The 18,475-nt window shown below is 48.4% G+C and overlaps 2 protein-coding genes across 3 annotated transcripts in view; one reads left to right on the top strand and one right to left on the bottom strand.

Moving 5' to 3' along the window:
- Positions 1–2,413, top strand: part of LOC135366544 (methylcrotonoyl-CoA carboxylase subunit alpha, mitochondrial-like) — a 30,756-nt gene extending 28,343 nt beyond the window's left edge. For both annotated transcript variants that reach the window (XM_064599277.1, XM_064599278.1), the window contains exons 15-16: positions 38–157; positions 1,814–2,413. In XM_064599277.1, the coding sequence (XP_064455347.1) occupies positions 38–157 (120 nt within the window). In that variant the 3' untranslated portion in view covers positions 1,814–2,413. The remainder of the gene's footprint in view (positions 1–37; positions 158–1,813) is intronic.
- A 497-nt stretch (positions 2,414–2,910) lies between these two features.
- On the bottom strand, positions 2,911–4,461 carry LOC135367530 (tigger transposable element-derived protein 6-like). Its single transcript, XM_064600826.1, has one exon. It carries the CDS (start codon positions 4,459–4,461, stop codon positions 2,911–2,913), a length of 1,551 nt encoding a protein of 516 aa, XP_064456896.1.
- Between the last annotated feature and the right edge of the window lie 14,014 nt (positions 4,462–18,475).

Below are 18,475 nucleotides of genomic sequence, written 5' to 3'. Positions count from 1 at the left end.
AGTACTGAAGTAAATAAGTTGTTTTTAATTTTTACAGTATGTCATCAAGGCTTCAGCCGACGGGACTGTTGAGAAGCTGTTGTACAAAATCGGTGACAACGTGTCGAAAAATGCGCATCTCGTCAAAATAAAGAGCGATGAACCCAAGGAAGCTTAGGTGAGAATGGCCAGTCTGGCTGAGCTTCCATTATATTGGAATTCCATTCTACATTCAGATGTACAGTCAAACTCCTCGTGCACTAATAGCGCCTGGTTTTTTTCACCTGGTAGGAAGGTACAGTACAAATCTCACGCTAGTTCAAACCCTGATCATTCGTACATTCAGTTAATTCAACCACATTTCAAATACATATATCTCAAATATATATATATCAAATAATCAAATAAAATATATCAAATAATTAAATAAAATATATCAAATAATCAAATAAAATATATCAAATAATCAAATAAAATATATCAAATAATCAAATCAAATATATATGAAATAACATATCTTAAATTTTTCCTTATTTTCAATGTAATGATGAGCTCCTTAAAGAGGTTGTGAATCTAATCCCGAGTATTACACAGACTCGTGGCTGAAACGTTGATTTATCGGTGCCAAACATCTGTGTCGAAACCCCTTCACGCTGCACTCCCACGTCACAGTTATAGCACATTGAACATGAGGAGACCCTTTAACTCTTAGCTCGCCTCCTCCTCGCCCGATCTCTGTACGACGCAGTACCGAGCGCGTAACGGAAGTGCGTAGTTTCCCGTCCTCGGGACAACGCCCGTAAAGAGGGAAGCCGCGAACGCCGGGGACGCGGCAAAGTGCTCGGAACGGAAACGGAAGTGAGCGGAGGCGCTGCGACGTAGAGCCATAGATCAACCGGTCAAAGTGTCACTTCCCGCCTGTTTCATGGAGCTGCATGGAGCGGTTGGCGGGGCGCTCAAAAATGGGAGATTTTTAAGACGCGGTAGCATAGAAAATAATGGGATGCGGGAGGTGGGACTTTTGCGTACGAAGTGCGCGGAGTGGGGCATACAGACCCTGCCAGAGACAAAGTTGTATCCGTGTGGCTTCTCAACCCCTTCAATTCGAATGCCACCTTCGCTTAATTGGAACCTTTCGTTGGAATAGAACAAAGGCCATTTCCCATGTGACGCGTGCGCACAAGTGCAGGACGCTGTGATTTTTTTTTTTGCTCTCTACCGAAACCAAACCGAACGCTCCGCTTCAGACTTGTTGTAAGAGCTGTGCTCTCAATAGGCGTGTTTTTGACCACGGTATCTTTTGGTATCAGGCATACTGAAGTACTATCGGTTTAAAATTCATGTGAGGACATTGATGGTACTGCGATAGATGTGGTAGGTTGCGGAAACATTCAAAAATGTGCTTTTTAAGTGCACATACATGCATCAGGAGCCATAATTTTGCTGTGCAGCATATACGTATACCGTAAACGTACTTTTATTCACGCTGCATTAATTTTCGCGAATCACATTTGGAAAGTTATTCGCGAGTATTTAATTTCGGGTTTCCAGGTTTGTTTCCTTCCGCGGGATCAATGTAGAGCTGTGTTCGCGAGTACAATTTTTTAAATATTTTTTAGTGGTCGCTAAATTCGCGAAAATTGATACATCGCGAATAAAAATACGTTTACAGTACATAGGCAAAATATTATTTCAAACTTTCGATGATTCACACAAAAATATGCAATCCTAACTGTACTGTGTACAGTGTATTCGCATCAGCTTGAGACAGTAAATTCATCTTCATCACATTGAATATGACATAATATAGTACCTATGTGTTTCTCTTTCATAGGTAATGCTAGACACCAACTAATGTGTAGCAGAATTCAGGAGTGACATTGGGCTTGAGGACCATTGCACATCAGATGGACGGAGCTCAACTTGTGCTGTGATGGATGCATTGCAGGCATGTCAACTAGGATTGTGGCTACCATCAAGCGTGCCATATTTGTACATTCTAGGGAAACAAATTGATGTAACATTGCGAAGACCACGTATGTTATCATACGCATATTAGAGCACATATTATGTTTTACTGTATGTATGTTTGGAGCTTGTTTATTCTTTTTTTTTTTTCTTTTCGATCCTCAATATTTATCACTGGAATATTCTGTTCGTTGAACAGAAAGCCTAGCCGGAACAGGAGTAAATTCATGTACAGAAAGTCCACCCGGTGGATTACTGAACAGTTCATTTTATTCATCCAGAATCCATGCACAAAACAGGTCGCTCTTCTTCGCTTTGTATTTTGCGCACATTACCTATTGGAACTTCAAGTGTATTGTTGTGCGGTGGATAAGTAAAGATGAGTCTCGGCATAGGAAGGTCAAACAATGTGTTAATTTAATTGTGATAATGTACTTGAGATTAAATTTATTACTTAGCCCCTGTTTCTTATCTACTGGCAAACTTTTCTTCCTGTTGCTGTGTTGTGTGTTCTATTGTTTTAACATAACCTAGGGGAAATACAAGTTGGTGCATGTCCCCTGCTCTGTTTGTACTTCTGGCAGGTGAAACTTTTCTTTCTTGCCCTAGAGGAGTACAAGGTGCCTTTGCTGTGTTTCATTGATTTTTGAATTGCATTAATGGCTCGCAGTACAGGTTTCTAATGTAACATGAATGCACTGTCAATGGGACATTTCCCTGTCGCTCTCACATATCTCCCCGCATTTGTTGTACTGCACAGTTAGGATAGGCAATACAGAAGACACGCATTATTGAAACCGCAATACAGTTGAGCCCGTTTATAACAATATTGACGGGAACACGAATTTCAATTGTTATAACAGAGTATTGTCATATGCGAGTTTTCGCGAAATAGTCGCGCAGTATGTGGTACAATCGGGAAACATGCGAGAACAACAGTAATGCAGATTGGCCATACCTGATTTATTGCAAAAATGAAAACAACGTCGTTTGCTTCAGCCTTGGACCGCTGTTGCAAACACTCTTTTCTAGTTTATCCAAGCACAAAAAAAAGTTTTGGTCGAGGCCGCGTGCAGCCACGAACTTCCTGAGGTCCGTGATAGCCTCCACAGCGCGCTGCACCGTGACTGGGCGGTCGTCTTCATCATCGTTTTCACTTTCACTGTGTTCATCGTTTTGGGTTGGGCACACCTCCTGGATGATGGACGCATCTGTCGCTTCCTCACGCGTTGATGCGCAGCTGTCTGCGTTCAGGAAGTCCTCGAGGGTCACGTCGTCTAAGGGCGCAAGCCGCTCCCACGCTGCCTCCACTTCTCCCTGGATTGAGGCTGCCTCCACTTCCTCATCTACCAGGCCTGTGTTTTCGTCAGGAACGCGTATTCCAGCTTTAACAAAACAGTTCCGCACTGTCTGGCGCTTCACTTCATGCCAGGCAGCGTACATCATTTGTACGGCCATGCTTAGGGTAATCTTCGTCACGGGAGTGGTACGGGCCGCCGGGTTGGGTCCGAGGTCGCGAAGGATCCGTTCGATAACTCTCCGCTTGTAGCAAACCTTGAAGTTTGCAATGATTCCCATGTCAAGCGGCTGAGTTTTGCAGGTGCTGTTTGGAGGTAGAAACAGTAGCTCCACGTTAGACAGCCGGGGATTGACGCGATGTGCGCTGCAGTTGTCCAGCAGGAGGAGGATCTTCCTGCCTTTCCTTGCCATTTCTTGATCGAGCTCGACAAGCCACTCGGCGAACAGCACCTTCGTCATCCATGCTTTTGTGTTGCTCCTGTAACGCACGGGCAGGCTGTACAGACTTCGGAAGTCTCGTGGTTTCGCTGACTTGCCGATCACAAACAGCTTTTGCCGATCGCTGCCGTCCATATTGCAGCACAGTAGGACCGTTACTCGAACTTTGCTGTGCTTGCCACCAGCACACGTCTCGTTCCTCAATGCATGTGTGTGTGACGGCAGGAGCTGAAAAAACAAGGCAGTTTCATCTGCGTTGAAAACATCCCGTTCGTCGTACGAGGCGATTTTCGCGGCGTGCATGTCCATCCACTCGTCGATATTCGAGATGTCTGCGGAGGCTGCTTCGCCGACGATTTTCTTAAATCGAATGCCGTGTCTCTCTTTAAAGCGGTGCAGCCAACCGTTTCCAGGACTGAACCCCTCGTGCTCCATCAGAAAGGCCAGTTGCTTCGCTTTCGCTGTGAGAACGGCACCACTTACGGGGATATTCCGGCCACGGACTTCCAGAAACCACTTGTAGAGAGCGGCCTCGACGTCCGGGAGTGCTGCTCCCCGCATTCTCTTTCGTTTCCCGGACGCACCGTCCAGTGTCGCGGACGCAAGGATCTTGTCCCGGTTCCTGATGATTGTAGAAACAGTCGGCTGCGAAAGACCATACTTTGTAACCAAGGTCTTCACTGGAATCCCGGAACGATGGTCGTCGAGGATGCTGTGCTTCGTCTCGAGGCTGATAGCTTTTCTCTTCAGCTGACTTCCCGACGACGCGGACGCCATGGTTGCGAGTGCAGTCGAATATTCACGTGCCTACAATCTGCAATGTGTGCTGTCGGCTCTGCAGGCACTCCCGGTGTCGAAGTGGAGGAGAAAAGGAGAAAGAGGAAAGGAGAAGGAGGAAAACGTCTCTCCGCCACCCTCTCCGAGGTCGCGTGCGTTAGCTGCGGTTACGCAGTTTTGTCCCGTGACTCACTAATCCCTCTGCTCGGGCGTCTAATCCACAAGGACGCAAAGTGGCCTCAAAAGTGTTCCAAGAAACCTAGCTTGCATTGCTGAACGAATGGAACCCTATTCTTTGAGTTCTGTTCTCATTTTTTCCCCCGGGCTCAGAGCAAAATCCCATTGTTATACACGAGCAAGGCATTCCTATGACCATTGTACAAACGAAGTTTTGTTTGCACGTGTTTCAATGGGCTTGCTGACGGGATCCTACAATTTCATTGTAGTATCAGAGTTATTGTTATATTGAAGATTGTAATAAACGGGCTCGACTGTAATTCATATTTTTGGTTCATTCTAAAAATTTCAAAATTTTTGTTTTTATCTTCAAATTTTTGTTTCAAAAATGTTTGCCATCGCTAACCTGCTACGTTTCGTTACATCTACCGTGTGAGAGCTGATGGTGCCTGCCGAACAAAACGTCGAACTGCTCGACCCCTTGCACATTCGGACAGAGGAGCTCTGCCGTGGTCCCACGTCATGGCATCATGCAGTAATTTACATCCCTCTCATCGAAGGAAAAGCTATATCTCATCCTGGAAGGGGAGGCAGGTGCAAAGAAAATGACAGCAGCAATTCAGCAGAGCATCCCAAACAGCACACGTAGAGCGATCGCAGAAGCCAAAGAAAATATCCTAGAAAAGGCGAGTAGATTCACACCGAATCGGAAGAGAATGAGACGAGCAGCCTATCTGCAAGATCCACTGCTCTTGTGGCTAATAAAATGCGTGCAAATGCCGATGCACTTGCAGTACATTTCAACCTAGAATGCTTGAATTGCTCAGATGCCTGGCTCAAGGAGTGTGCAGTCTTGCATTTCAGAAAGTGAGCGACAGGGGTGGAACCCCACTGTCGTCAACGGCTGACAACAGACACGACATAAGTTCGTACAGCACCAGTACGCCAGTGAGATACAGTGTACCCTCGTTAATGCGACCACTGTTGTTCCCGCGGGTCTTGGTCATAAAGCGAACTGTCATGTCAACGAGAAACGCACCCTCCGCCAACCGGACACACCGCTACGCACAACGAAAGCTGAGGTATACTTATGATTTATTTTCTGAAAAATCTGTTAACCCTACAGCTAGCTAACCTTTTCAGTGACTTTCATCTTTCACTGTTAACGATGACTACGTCAAACAATTTTCAGTCATTGATTTTTCTAAATGGGCAATAGCACCATCAATTGTGGACACGTTAGTGATCTTAAAGGGACTATGAAATTTCCCGAACCCCCATACTTTTTTTCGATGGAAACTGTTCTTCCCGCAGAGAAACTAATATGCCACAAATTTTTCCGGACGAAATCGCTCCACTCTGCGAGGAGCGCGCCCTGGAAATGTCTCTTCCGCGTTCCTCCTCTCCCGCGCATATTTCCCTGTCGATGGTGTAACTGTACGGACCGCACTTCGGTTCCCCGTTACGTCACCGGTGTTGCACAATGGCAAGTAATGCCGCGAGCTCGCGCTGTGGCTGCCGCCACTGCCGAAATCTGCCGATCGCGCGAAAGCTGCTGTCATGTAGATTTCCACTCCCGATGAACGCATACGCGGGATCCTACGGCGCATGCTCCTGGCGGGATTCCTCGGCTCGGCAACACGTCACGATGACGTGTTGCTGAGCCGGCCGTGGTCGCGTCAAGTTGCCCCTTGTGTCTCCGCTCGGCAGCTTGCCACGGCGCGGCGCCAGCTGTCCTCCCTTCGCCGCTCCGTTTAAATTCGCTCCCGAGAAATCCACTCGCGCGACGAAAGTAAAATTTCGGTTCTAGACTCAGAAAAATGTCTTCTTTCGAACGAAACTAAGAAAAAAATCGTTTCATAGTCCCTCTAATCTTCTAAAAAAAATAACACTGCAACCTGTAGGGCTTCGCTTGCCTGCTTCGGGTAACGCCGCTCTTCAGTCCGACTGCCAAATTAGACCTGCACAGTGTGACCTGGTCCCCGCCTTTTTAAGCACTTCGGTGGTTTCAAAAGCGATATAATAATAATAATAATAATAATAATAATAATAATAATAATAATATATGTATAATCCAGAGGTCAGCGATTTCAGGAGACATCGCAAACCTTGACGCCCTAGTCTAACAAGTGTCGCCCTCTGAGCGAGGTACAAGATAGCCTCTCCCGGAGGCTACCCTGAGGGTCATGTGACGTGGTCATAATAGCGAGAAGATAATGCCTGTGTTTGACCCTACTCGTGACAAAAATCTTAGTCACTGTCGAATACAAGGATTGTCATATTAACGAGGGCGATTTGCATGCTGGCGAAACGGTTCCCGAGAAAAACGGTCACAAAGCGAGTATGTCAGATTAACGGAGTCATATTAACGGGGATTCACGGTATATAATGCCGGTGAGATGGAAATGAAATGGAAAATGCATACAAAATAACTGTATGTATAGCTACAGGGTGAATTTAGCAAGGATTACACATTTTGATCGAATGGTAAAAATATAAGAAAATGTTACTGGCGCTTCAAACTTTGCAGACTGATAGTCCTGCCCAAAGTTTTACAGCTACTTTTTTTTTCAAATGCTATCGCTTCGTAGAAATAAAGTTAGCAGCAAAAAAGGACGAAAAGCAAATTCCCACACCATGCATTTCCTATGGACGTTCGCCTTTGGGTTTGGCAGGGCGACACTAGCGCCGCCTTTCACCCCTGGTGATACGCGGAGGAAAAGCTTCAGAGTAGACTCGTCAGGCGAATAACGTCGTTACATGCGCTGTGTACACCCTTCCACCTGTTTCCCTGCAATATCAGATAACGTACAGGTACAGCCCGGAAAACATATTACTGTTGCAAAATGCACAAACTGCACAAAGAACACCTGCTTCATATGTGTTTTTCGGTTCTTTTTTGACACACACACTCAAATTGATAGTTGTGTGATTCTGCAAGCTTGAGCTGTTCGGTGCGTGAATCTGCTTCATACAGATGGGCTCGGGCTTTTTTCATTATGAATTTCGTCCACAAGCTTGCCTGCGCCTATGCCATTCTGCCATAGACCTGGACCCATGTCAGGGGCTGTGTTGCATGTGAAAATCATGAGTAATGTGGATTATACTTCTATTTATTTATTGTAATTCTTAGTTACCTATTCTACAGATATGGGTGTAACAAATTCCAAGAGAGTGAGTGCTTGACAATCATAGGACCAGTATTTGATGCTGCGATAAGTGTCCCAAATGATAATACCACGGTCCCTGTGATAATACCTACGCAGGAACCGCCGGGAATCATTGCAATTGGTCTTTGGATGGTACAAGTTCTATTGTGCTCAAAACATGTCTCTCGTGAAGTTAGTTGTCATTCACAGTCAAGCGTCCCGAAGTCAGTAATCTCAGCCGCAAAATACCTATGTATCTATATTCTTGTTCGGAGGACTGTTCGTATTCCTCCCTTCCGAAACCGTCACGAATATGTGACAACGTGATAGCTTGGATTGATGTATGCAGAGAGAGAAGAGAGAGAATGCAACGCTCACAAACAGAGCCGACTACTCGCTACTCACAAGTATTCATAGAGCTCGCTCCATTCATTTCATAGCCATTGCACTACCGGCTCTTCGTATAAACCTGAGTGAAACATTTGAAGTCGGAGATATCTAACAGTGTACCTCCACTCTTTGTTCTTCAGTCAGGTTTCACTCAGAGCTAGTAGATCTACGGCGGAAAAAGTGCTAACTGGTAAATTCCTGCCTTTCGGAAAGCGCGCGAACATGCGAGATCTGGCAAAAAAAAAGTTGCCACGAAATGACCACCCGAATTCGCCATTACAGTTCCGCGCTTTAAGAGCCGTGGGGTAAAAAATGACGAAGAAATTACGGGTAGGAGTATGGAAAGAAAGAGACGAAGAAATAGGTGGTCACTGTGTGGACGTGGAAGCGATCGGTTGTAACATATGAGTGAATAATTTTCTTGGCAAATCCTGTATTTGTTGCTGTGTTTTGCTTTCCGCGGGGACGGAAGAGACGGGCTTTGCTCCAAGACTAAGAATAGGCTCCCACAATTGGCGCCCAACGTGGGGCCCGAGCGCGATACGGGAAGTTTTCTTGTGCTGAATGCCTGAGACAGGGCAAGAATATAAGGACACCTTACTTGTAAAGTAGGTTGCGTTGTTAGTGGTCAGCTGAGCAGGAAAACCGAACGAACAAAAGGTGTAGAGTAGCCGTTCCCATACTCTATGGGAAGTCAGCGTCCTGAGAGGAAAAAGCTCAACCCACTTTGCGAAATGATCAGTAACCACGAACAAGGGGTTACTTGTAGGACTACGAGAAAAAAAAATCCATCATCACAAGCAACTATTTTCCAGGGCCTATTGCTCGAAACCGGCGGTAAGCGTCCACGGGGTAAACCACCACGAGGTTTTGCTCTCTGGCACACGAACATACTTTGTCACATCCTGCCTCATTCCTGGCTGAGAAAAGAATGCGCTCTAGATCTTCTACAGCACCACAGTGACAGCACTGGGGAGAGTCAAGTCGTCCCGATCAGGCGGTAGCGCCACTACGCTGTAAAAGCCACATCGAGGCGCATTCGATGAACTAATGCGGCGTCTTGACGAGAGAGGTATGTGGAGGCATGTGGGAAGCTCGAGCGCTGGATCAACTCTGCTCAGCATGGCTGTGGGAAAATGTCAGCGGTCCATTGGCGAGAAGCCATGGGAGTCGCGAGGCGTCGAAGAAAGGAACGACGATCTCATCTCAGCAGCGCAATACGCGTCCGTCTCCCAGACGAGAGAGCTGCTTCTGCGCCGCTGTCGGCCCGTTCATTCCCTTCGACACCACAATCGGCTGGGACCCACTGGAGAACCAGCCTGTGCCCTGCTTCGTAGACAAGTTTGTAAGCCATTAACACATCCTTCACCAATGGTGCGCATGGGCTCCGGATGCCAGAATTTTCAATCGCTTGCGGCGCAGATGAGTCAATGAGCGCCGACGAACACGACCCATTCCCGTGGAGTAAAATCAACGATGTGGTGCAGAAAGCAAAGTATGGCATATAGTTCAGGCAGTTCTATAGGAAGCTGTGGATTAGGACTGATATGGAAGGCGGCGTCCTTCCACTACGCCTTCGGATGGAACGATGAATGCCAAGGCGGACTTCCCATTTCGAGATGCGCCATCGGTGTGTGCTGTGGGAGAGGTAGAAAACCTCGCGTCTACCAGAGCATAAAAACGGGCTCGAAGGACTTGAGGGGGATGGGGAACCTGATCTCTTCGTGGTCCAGCAGACGTATGAAGGTGGGTGGCTTGCCAGTCTTTGTGAATTTCGGTCGTCCAGCTCTGGACAAAACTGGTGTATGCCGCAGTCGTCGAGGCAGCCACCGATGCCGTTAGTACGACGGATAGATTTGTTGCCAGTGTGTTTTCGTCTATCCCTTAACGATACCCAATACCGCGAGAGGATTGTTCTGTGGGGCGCATCCTTCATAGCTCGAATTGTCCTCCAGGTCTTTGTGACCCGATCAAACTGTGAAAGGTGTTGACAAAACTTACGCCAATGCTCCCGGTCTTCTTTTTAAAGCAATTGGTTACCCTAGCTTTCATCCGGCGGTATGCCACGATGTCAGGAAGTTACCCTGTTCGACGAGCCGTTCTTTTTACTCGGCGACGCAATGCCCTAAATGGTTAACTGCTGAAGAATGACCGACGTGACCTGTTACCCATTTAAACAAGACTGAATAGTACAGCGAATGGTTTGCGAGAGACCCTCTGGGGACATACCGATGCGCACAGATGTTCGGAGGCCGACACGACAGAGTCTCCAGTTCGTGAAAGAAATCAGTCTAGTAGTGTCCCTCCGTCAGTGGTTCTGGTGTCTGCAGAGTCATGCCCATGCAGCTATCCATTGCGACGACCACTGACAAAGGCCGTCGCACTCTGCTCACGGCCGTGCCCCAAGACGAACCTGCGCCTCGTGCCACTTGTGCCTGCCTGGAGCTACCATACTGGAGTTCAGAAGGCGCCTTGGTGCCTTCCTCTTCTCTCTACGGTAGAGGCGCTCGAGACAGCGCGTCTTCCACCACGTTCATTGAGCCACACCTGTACACAAAATTGAATGAGTAGCCTCATTGCGTTGTAGCCTCGAGACTTGTAGCCTGCGTACCAGCCTCTCCTCTGAGCGGCACCGCTGTTGTAAAGGGCCCTTCCATGCGTTCCTGTCGTATCCGCCAGTCCAGAGCCCCGGGACCCGGGTATCATGCGGGAACTATAAAACTCGAGGACGGACAAAAATAAACGCGACAAAGCCAAGAACTATAAACAGCAATAAGCTACTAAACACTATGAAAGAACCGTGCCGCGCGTTCCCCGCTGCAGAAAGAGACGAAATCGGGCCCCACTGTTGGGCAACACGACTCCCGCCGGGAACCGTGGTTAAGGGGTTGGATGTATCAAAGGTTAACTTTCGTGACTGAAAACTCCACAAGGGGTACCGAAGGCCAAGCCGCCGAACATAGCCGACGCCGCTCGAGGAACCGTCGTATGTGGGTGAACTCTGCGATTGTCCGTCGGGGTGTCGTCACGACTGCGGAGTTGGGCGCTTTTCCGTCGAGAAAACCGTCGTATTGATGTTCCATTGATATGGTCTGTGTGCTGCTTGTTCCTTCGCGCCAGGAACGGATGGACTCAAGCCCCAGGTTGTGGAAACCTTCGTTTCTGCAACTCTAAAAGAGGTGGTGCTGCTAATGAAACAGCTCGCAGCAACATGAAACACGACCTCACACAGGTGGGAAACGTCACGACTAACGCCCTCTGGAGGACTGTGCGTCCTCGGCCGAGTTCTAAGAGAACTGTTCCAACATATACCTGACAGCCTCTCAGCCTAATAACGGAATTCACCACATAGCATGTTCTTAGTCACTATCCCGAATGACATCGCACTACACCCTTATTGGTTAAAAACCAAGGGCGCACGCCTTTTTTGTAGCCCCCTCCAAAAAAGAAAAAAAAAAAAAAAGAAAACGCGTACGCTGCGCGCCTTCCACAAGTCGGAAATGATACTGATAACCGTATCATTCTCTGCAGCCATTGGCCTTCACTGTACTTTGTGGTGACGTGAATGGCGAGCCCAGTCCCTTGGAAGTCAGCCCAGAACGCACAATTCCCCAGGGCGTCAGTCGTGACGTTGCTCACCTCTATGAGGCCGACAACGGCGGGGCCTTTCATCACCACCACCACCACCACCACCACCGAATGGTGAGCCCTTTCACCATCACCACCACCACCACCACATGTCATTAGAGGTGTACCATTCCACTTTATTTTTACTTTAACTTCTTTTTCGTAATACCTCGGGGCCCAAATTTAGTGCGGATGGGTCTTGGAATTCCAACACAAAACGAAGAAGAAACAGATAACAACCAGAAACGAGGATACTTTTCGCTGAACAGTTCACGAGAAAAAGACGTCGACGCCAAGATGAAGATTTGGAGAGCCTTCGTGCGCAACGGAATCGACAACAGAGTCCGGTCCCCTGAGGTCTACACGCCTCATTTCGTGCTGTACTCCCCAACACGTTACCCGACGTCCCGCTTTGGACCGACAGGAAGACCACAGCCGCCAGCAAAGGCGCCTGACACAAAGAAGGAAACGACGAGGTCGTGTTGTGTACCTCGACGACACCGTAAGACCATCAAGGACAGATATCCTTTCGGCATCATTCCTTGGGAACAAACTGAAGAAGGCAAAAAGGATGCACTACTAACGGCTCTTGATGATATCGACCTGTCCGAGATTGACCTATCCATCCCAAGCGATATGGACAAGCTTCGTCCGCGTAAGAAACCCAAGACCTCACGCAAGAAGTCAGGACGAAAATGTCGGACCATTGATCCTGCCGTCCGACCAATGTCATACCATGGATTCGTGAGCCGTGAATTGCCTGTCCGGAAGCCCCAGGTACGCTTCAACTTGGGCCAAAATGGCGAGGACGTCGGCATCGTCCCGGTGATAAACTATGTCGACGCTTTTCCTGAGTACACGGAAACAGATCATGTGTATGTGTACGAACCTATCATTCTACCTGTCCTGGAACAACCCCCGTGTGAATCAGAGGAACTGCTTCCTTTCAGCCAAAATGGACAGGACGTCGCCATATCAGCACCAAGAAGGGACGACAAAGCCATCCGTCAGACTCCAGGTGCTAATCGTGGGTACATGGCCGAACCTGTCATTCATCGAATGCCATACACTGCCTTACTTCACCTGGAAGAGCCCGCTTGTGAGTCAGAGAAACCGATTCCCTTCAGCCAAAATGGTCAGGATGTCGATATATCTGCGCCCATAACGAACGACAAAGGCGTTCGTCAGGCTCCTGGAGCAGATCGTGGGCATATGTTGAGACCTGTCGTTCACCGAATGCCATACACCGCCTTACTTGACCTGGAAGTGCCCGCAGAGGAGTCAGAGATATCACTTCCCTTCAGTCAGAACGGTAAAGATTCCAGCATATCCCCGCAGAGAAGGAACGACCGTGTCATGATGTGTAGGACTCCGGGAGCAAACTATGCGCCTATTCCTCAGCGAATGCCATACACCGTTTTTCTTGATCCGACACTGTCCGCCGTGGAGTCTGAGGCATCACTTCCTTTCAGCCAGAATGGTTCAGCCAGCAATCTACGAGCTGTATGCTTTCCCGACTCCGCAATAAATGTATTAAAACAACATTGCTGTGCTTGTCTATTACTTTTTAGCTGGACATCAATCACATATTCACACTAACATACGTGACGAATACCAGGTCCGCGGCATTCTACTGCTGGTTACTTTTTCCATTACTATGTACCAGCAGGCCCAAACATTCAGCCTTTTACGACGCGCTAAACCAGCGTTGGTGAAACCGGGCCTAACTGTATTTGGACGCAGAGTCGCGGCTGGCCCTATAAAATGTAATAAAAGCAATTGTACGGAGGATGCCGACAATATTAGAAGCTTTGACAGAAACAGTAAATCGTCTTACACCGTTACGTTTTTACCTTTATTCGCTCAAACCAGGTGTATCCTTATAAAAATACAATTTTCTATCCCGCAAAGGGTGTAAGAAGACTACAGGTCGACCCACAAACTCAAGGTTGCGGTTAGCTTCGTTTCCACAACTGTAAGAGAGGAGGTCGTGCTAATGAAAGAGCTCGCAGTCGTCGGCCTCACGGAGGAGGGCAACGTCAGGACTAACGCTCTGGAGGAATGTGTGTCCTTGGCCGATTTACTAAGAGAACTGTGCCAACATATAACTGACAGCCTCAGAGCCTAATAACGGAACTTCACTCCATAGGATGTTCTTCACTAGAGGTGTAATATCAGAGATACACCACATTTTACCCAGGGTGTAAAGTGGGGTGTTGAAACTGGTGTTTACGTTCAATACACCTTTTTACACCCCATTTGAACTGCGAATATGGTATTAAAATGACGTTTTAAATCGTGAGTAATAAATTATGCTTGTTTCACAGCTCCGCTCAGCAACTGACCACATGATAGACGATAACCTGAGTTAAACACAGTGTTTCACAGGAAAGGACGTTAGGAATATGGCTGACGTTGCTTTACTTTCTGAACTTGGCTGATGTGGTTGACTCTTTGCAAGCGTACGTGTTAATTGCAAAAACGTATTCCCGTCACCTTTACAAGCGTTTCTCGCCCCACCACACGAACGTGTTCCACCAAATTGTTCTTCAGTATATGACCCATACGATACGCCAATATTAGGGTGCCAAGGGCTCTGCAAACCTCGGCACTCCCATTTCTCCTACAGTATTACCAAGCTAACGAAGTGTGCCTGTTCATTCGCTTCGACGCCACATCGGGCTGGGACCCATTGCGACCGAGGCGGACTTGCCATATCGAGATGCGCCATCGGTGTATGGTGTGGCAGAAGTAGAAAAATTCGCGTGTACCTCAGAACATAAATAGACTCGAAGGACTTTGGGGGAGGGGGGGGGAAGGAACCTGATCGTCTTCGTTCGGGGAGATCCGGAAGGCATACGAAAGTGGGTGGCATAGGCGGAGCCCAGGGGGCGTCCAGCAGTGTGACGTCCTTAGGTACGAAGCCAGTGTGAGCCTAAGCTGTCCTCTGCGCTACTCAATGGAAATCACTTTCAGGACGGTATCGAACTGTCCTGAGAAGTTGGTGACGGGGAATGTGCGCACGCAAACGTAGGAAGTGCCGAGCCGTTTCACGCTCATGCACGACCCCCACCCGCAGTTCACCAGCTTCAGCCAGGACTTACCGTGTTTCAGCCATTCTGGGAACTCCGAGGCAGCGACGAAGGCTTCGGGCAAACAGGGTCCGAGGGGTACTTAATGGCGTTGTAGAAATTCTGTGCAAGGCTGTAAAGCACAGTCGCCCTCACCAAAGCCGCGTAAACGGCTAGAAGGAAGCGCTGGTCGCAGCTAAGCCAGAAATATGTTGAATTGCAGGAAACCATCACTGCGCTTTGGTTTCAAGATGCTTAATGTGGCGAGCCCAGCGCAGATCCGAGTCCATGACCACATAAAGGAAGCCATGGGAACATACAAGTTCGAACTTCTTTCCACCAAACCGAAAGAAGGAAATTTGTCATAGCCTTACGGATGAAAGGGAGCGCGACGCAGTTTTTGGGCGAAAGGTCCATCCCAGGTTGGATGAGGTACAGATTGACATTATCTAAGGCTAGCTGCGAACGACGCTGAATGGCATGTCGTGACTGACCTACTGTCCAGAGGGCAACGTCATCGGCATACATGAGCAATTATCGATTTCAGACCCGCCATTACCAGATTAAAAAGCGTAGGACTCAGAATGCTTCCTTGGGGTACGCCTTGATGAACAGGATGCTTAAGGCTTTCGCTGTCACCTCCACCATCGGGTCATCAGGCGTTGTTAGAAGTGTACCATTCTTCTTCTTCTCCCCAGGAAGATGGCCGCGATCGGCAAGGGAGATTGGCCAGGGCTAATTCATTATGACATGACTGTGTTAGTGACACTAAAGGCGCAGATATAGTCCAACGTTTTTGGCGTCGCAGTCAACAACAGCCGAAGTCAGACACGCTAAGCAAAACGATCCAGGAAATATGCGTTTATAGTCAGACGCGCGTCAGCAGTGGCCTGCGACCGTTGCGCATGCGCAAAGTCGCTGTGACTGCAGCAGTGCGACTGCGCTGATCTGACTACGCGAGCGCGGTCGGCGAAAAATAGAACATGTTCTATTCTGCGCGGACGACGTCCTATCCCGTTGAATGCCGCCGGCCGCGCTAGCCACTAGACTATAGAGGGTGTGATTTCCCCCGGCGTAGCGTATCTGCGCCTTAAGGGCTAGAACCGGTTTGAGCCGGCAACGAATGAAATGTACCATTCTTTCGCTTTATTTTTACTTTAACTACTTCTTTTTCGTAATGCCTCGCAACGTAAATTTAGTACGAATGGGTCTTCAACACGAAACGAAGAAGAAGAAGGAGCAGCTAATCAGAGACGAGGATAACCCGGAACAAGGATATTTATCGCTAAACCATTCACGAGAAAGGACGCCAACTGCAAGATGAAGATTTGGAGACCGTTCGTGCGGAACGGCGTCGACAACCGGATTCGATCCCCTGAGGTTTACACGCCTCACTTCGTACTCCACTCCCCGACGCGTTACCCGATGTCCCGCTATGGGCCGACGGGAATACGACCACCATCAGTTAAGACACCTGTCACAAAGAAGGAGAAGACGACGTCGTGCTGCGTAGCTCCTCGAAGGCACCGCAGGACCATCAAGGACAGATATCCTTTCGGCGTCATTCCTTTGGAACAAGCTGAAGGAGGTAAAAAGGATGCACTACTAAACCCTCTTAATGATGTCGACCTTTCCGTCATTGACCTATCCATCCCAAGCGACATGGACAAGCTTCGTCCGCGTAAGAAACCCAAAACCTCACGCAAGAAATCAGGACGTAAATGTCGGTACGTGATTGATCCTGCCGTCCAACCAATGTCATACGCTGGATACGTGAGCCGTGAACTGCCTGCCTGTAAGCCCCAGGTACGCTTCAACTTGGGTGAAAATGGCGAGGACGTCGACATCGTCCCAGTGATAAACTACGGCGACGCTTTTCCTGAGTACACGGAAGCAGATCATGTGTATATGTACGAACCTATCATTCTGCCTGTCCTGGAACAACCCCCGTGTGAATCAGAGGAACTGCTCCCTTTCAGCCAAAATGGTCAGGACGTCGCGATGTCTGCACAGAGAAGGGACGACAAAGCCATCCGTCAGACTCCAGGTGCTAATCGCGGTTACATGGCCGAACCTGTTATTCATCGAATGCCATATACTGCCTTACTTGACCTGGAAGTGCCAACTTGTGAGTCAGAGAAACCAATTCCCTTCAGCCAAAATGGTCAGGATGTCGACATATTTGCACCCGTAAAGAACGACAAAGGCGTTCGTCAGACTCCTGGAGCAAATCGTGGGCATATGTTGGAACCTGTCGTTCACCGAATGCCATACACCGCCTTACTTGACCTGGAAGTGCCCGCAGAGGAGTCCGACACATCACTTCCCTTCAGTCAAAACGGTAAAGATTCCAGCATATCCCCGCCAAGAAGGAACGACCGTGTCATGATGTGTAGGACTCCAGGAGCAAACTGCGCGTCCATTCCTCAGCGGATGCCATACACTGCTTTTCTTGATCCGGCACTGTCCGCCGTGGAGTCTGAGGCATCACTTCCTTTCAGCCAGAATGGTAAAGATTCCAGTTTATCTCCACCAAGAGTAAACGACTGTGTCGTCATGTGTAGGACTCCAGGAGCAAACGATGCGCCTATGTTTGATTTTGTAGTTCAGCGGATGCCATACACGGTTTTACTTGACTCAGAACTGCCCAAGGGATCCAAGACATCTCTTTCGTTCAGCCAGAATGGGGAAGATGTAGACATGTCTTCACCGACAAGGGATTACGGTGTTATTCGCAAAACTCCAGAAGCAAACTTTGCTCACATGCTCGAGCCTATCGTTCAGCGAATGCCGTACACTGTTTCGCTTGACCCAGGACTTCCCACAGAGGAATCCCGTACATCAATTCCCTTCAGCCAAAATGGTGAAGACGTAGACGTATCTCCAGCATTAAGGAATGACGATGTCGTTCGTAGGACTCCACGAGCAATATCCAGAAAAATCTCCGAACTCGCCATTGGTGATGCTAGGTTCACACCTGTATATGACGAACATGTGATTCCTAAGAGTCCTCTAGCCCAGGGATTTCGGTTTGTCCTCGACCATCTAAAAATCGATACTTCGCCTCGAGCGCACGACGATAATGTGGAAACGCACTTTCAGCGTCACAGTTGTGTCAAGGTGGCTTCGATGACATTCAGCCAGAACGGCGAGGACTTCGAAATCTCAAGGTCCAACAGTCGGAATGAGGAAGCCGTCGTTTTTCTTTCATCGGCGCACGGGGAACATATCAGCTATCAGGGTCCTGGTACAAGTGGTCGCGGGATGGCGTGCGAGAATGCAACAGTCAGTATTTCCCCTCCAGCATATGGCTCTAGAGGTGACGACCAGCTGAGAAGCCACTCCAAAACTAGGTCATTGACTTTCAGCGAGAACGGTCTAGACAGTGAAATGCCAGATGACTATACGCAGGGACATCATTGCACTGACTTCTATTCTGCGTCTGGTTGGCAGGACGTCTCCGTGAGTTTCAGTAAGAATGACGGAAACCTTGATTTCACCTCACCTACACTGGGACTAACCGTGTTCCAGGACAACCTTGAAACAAAGGTCATTTGCACGGAAGCAGATAAGCAGCACGTAATCTCAAGCCTATCGCTG

This window comes from Ornithodoros turicata, chromosome 8 (genome assembly GCF_037126465.1).
Source record: "Ornithodoros turicata isolate Travis chromosome 8, ASM3712646v1, whole genome shotgun sequence".
NCBI lineage: Eukaryota > Metazoa > Arthropoda > Arachnida > Ixodida > Argasidae > Ornithodoros > Ornithodoros turicata.
This window is presented reverse-complemented; position numbering and strand designations above follow the sequence as displayed.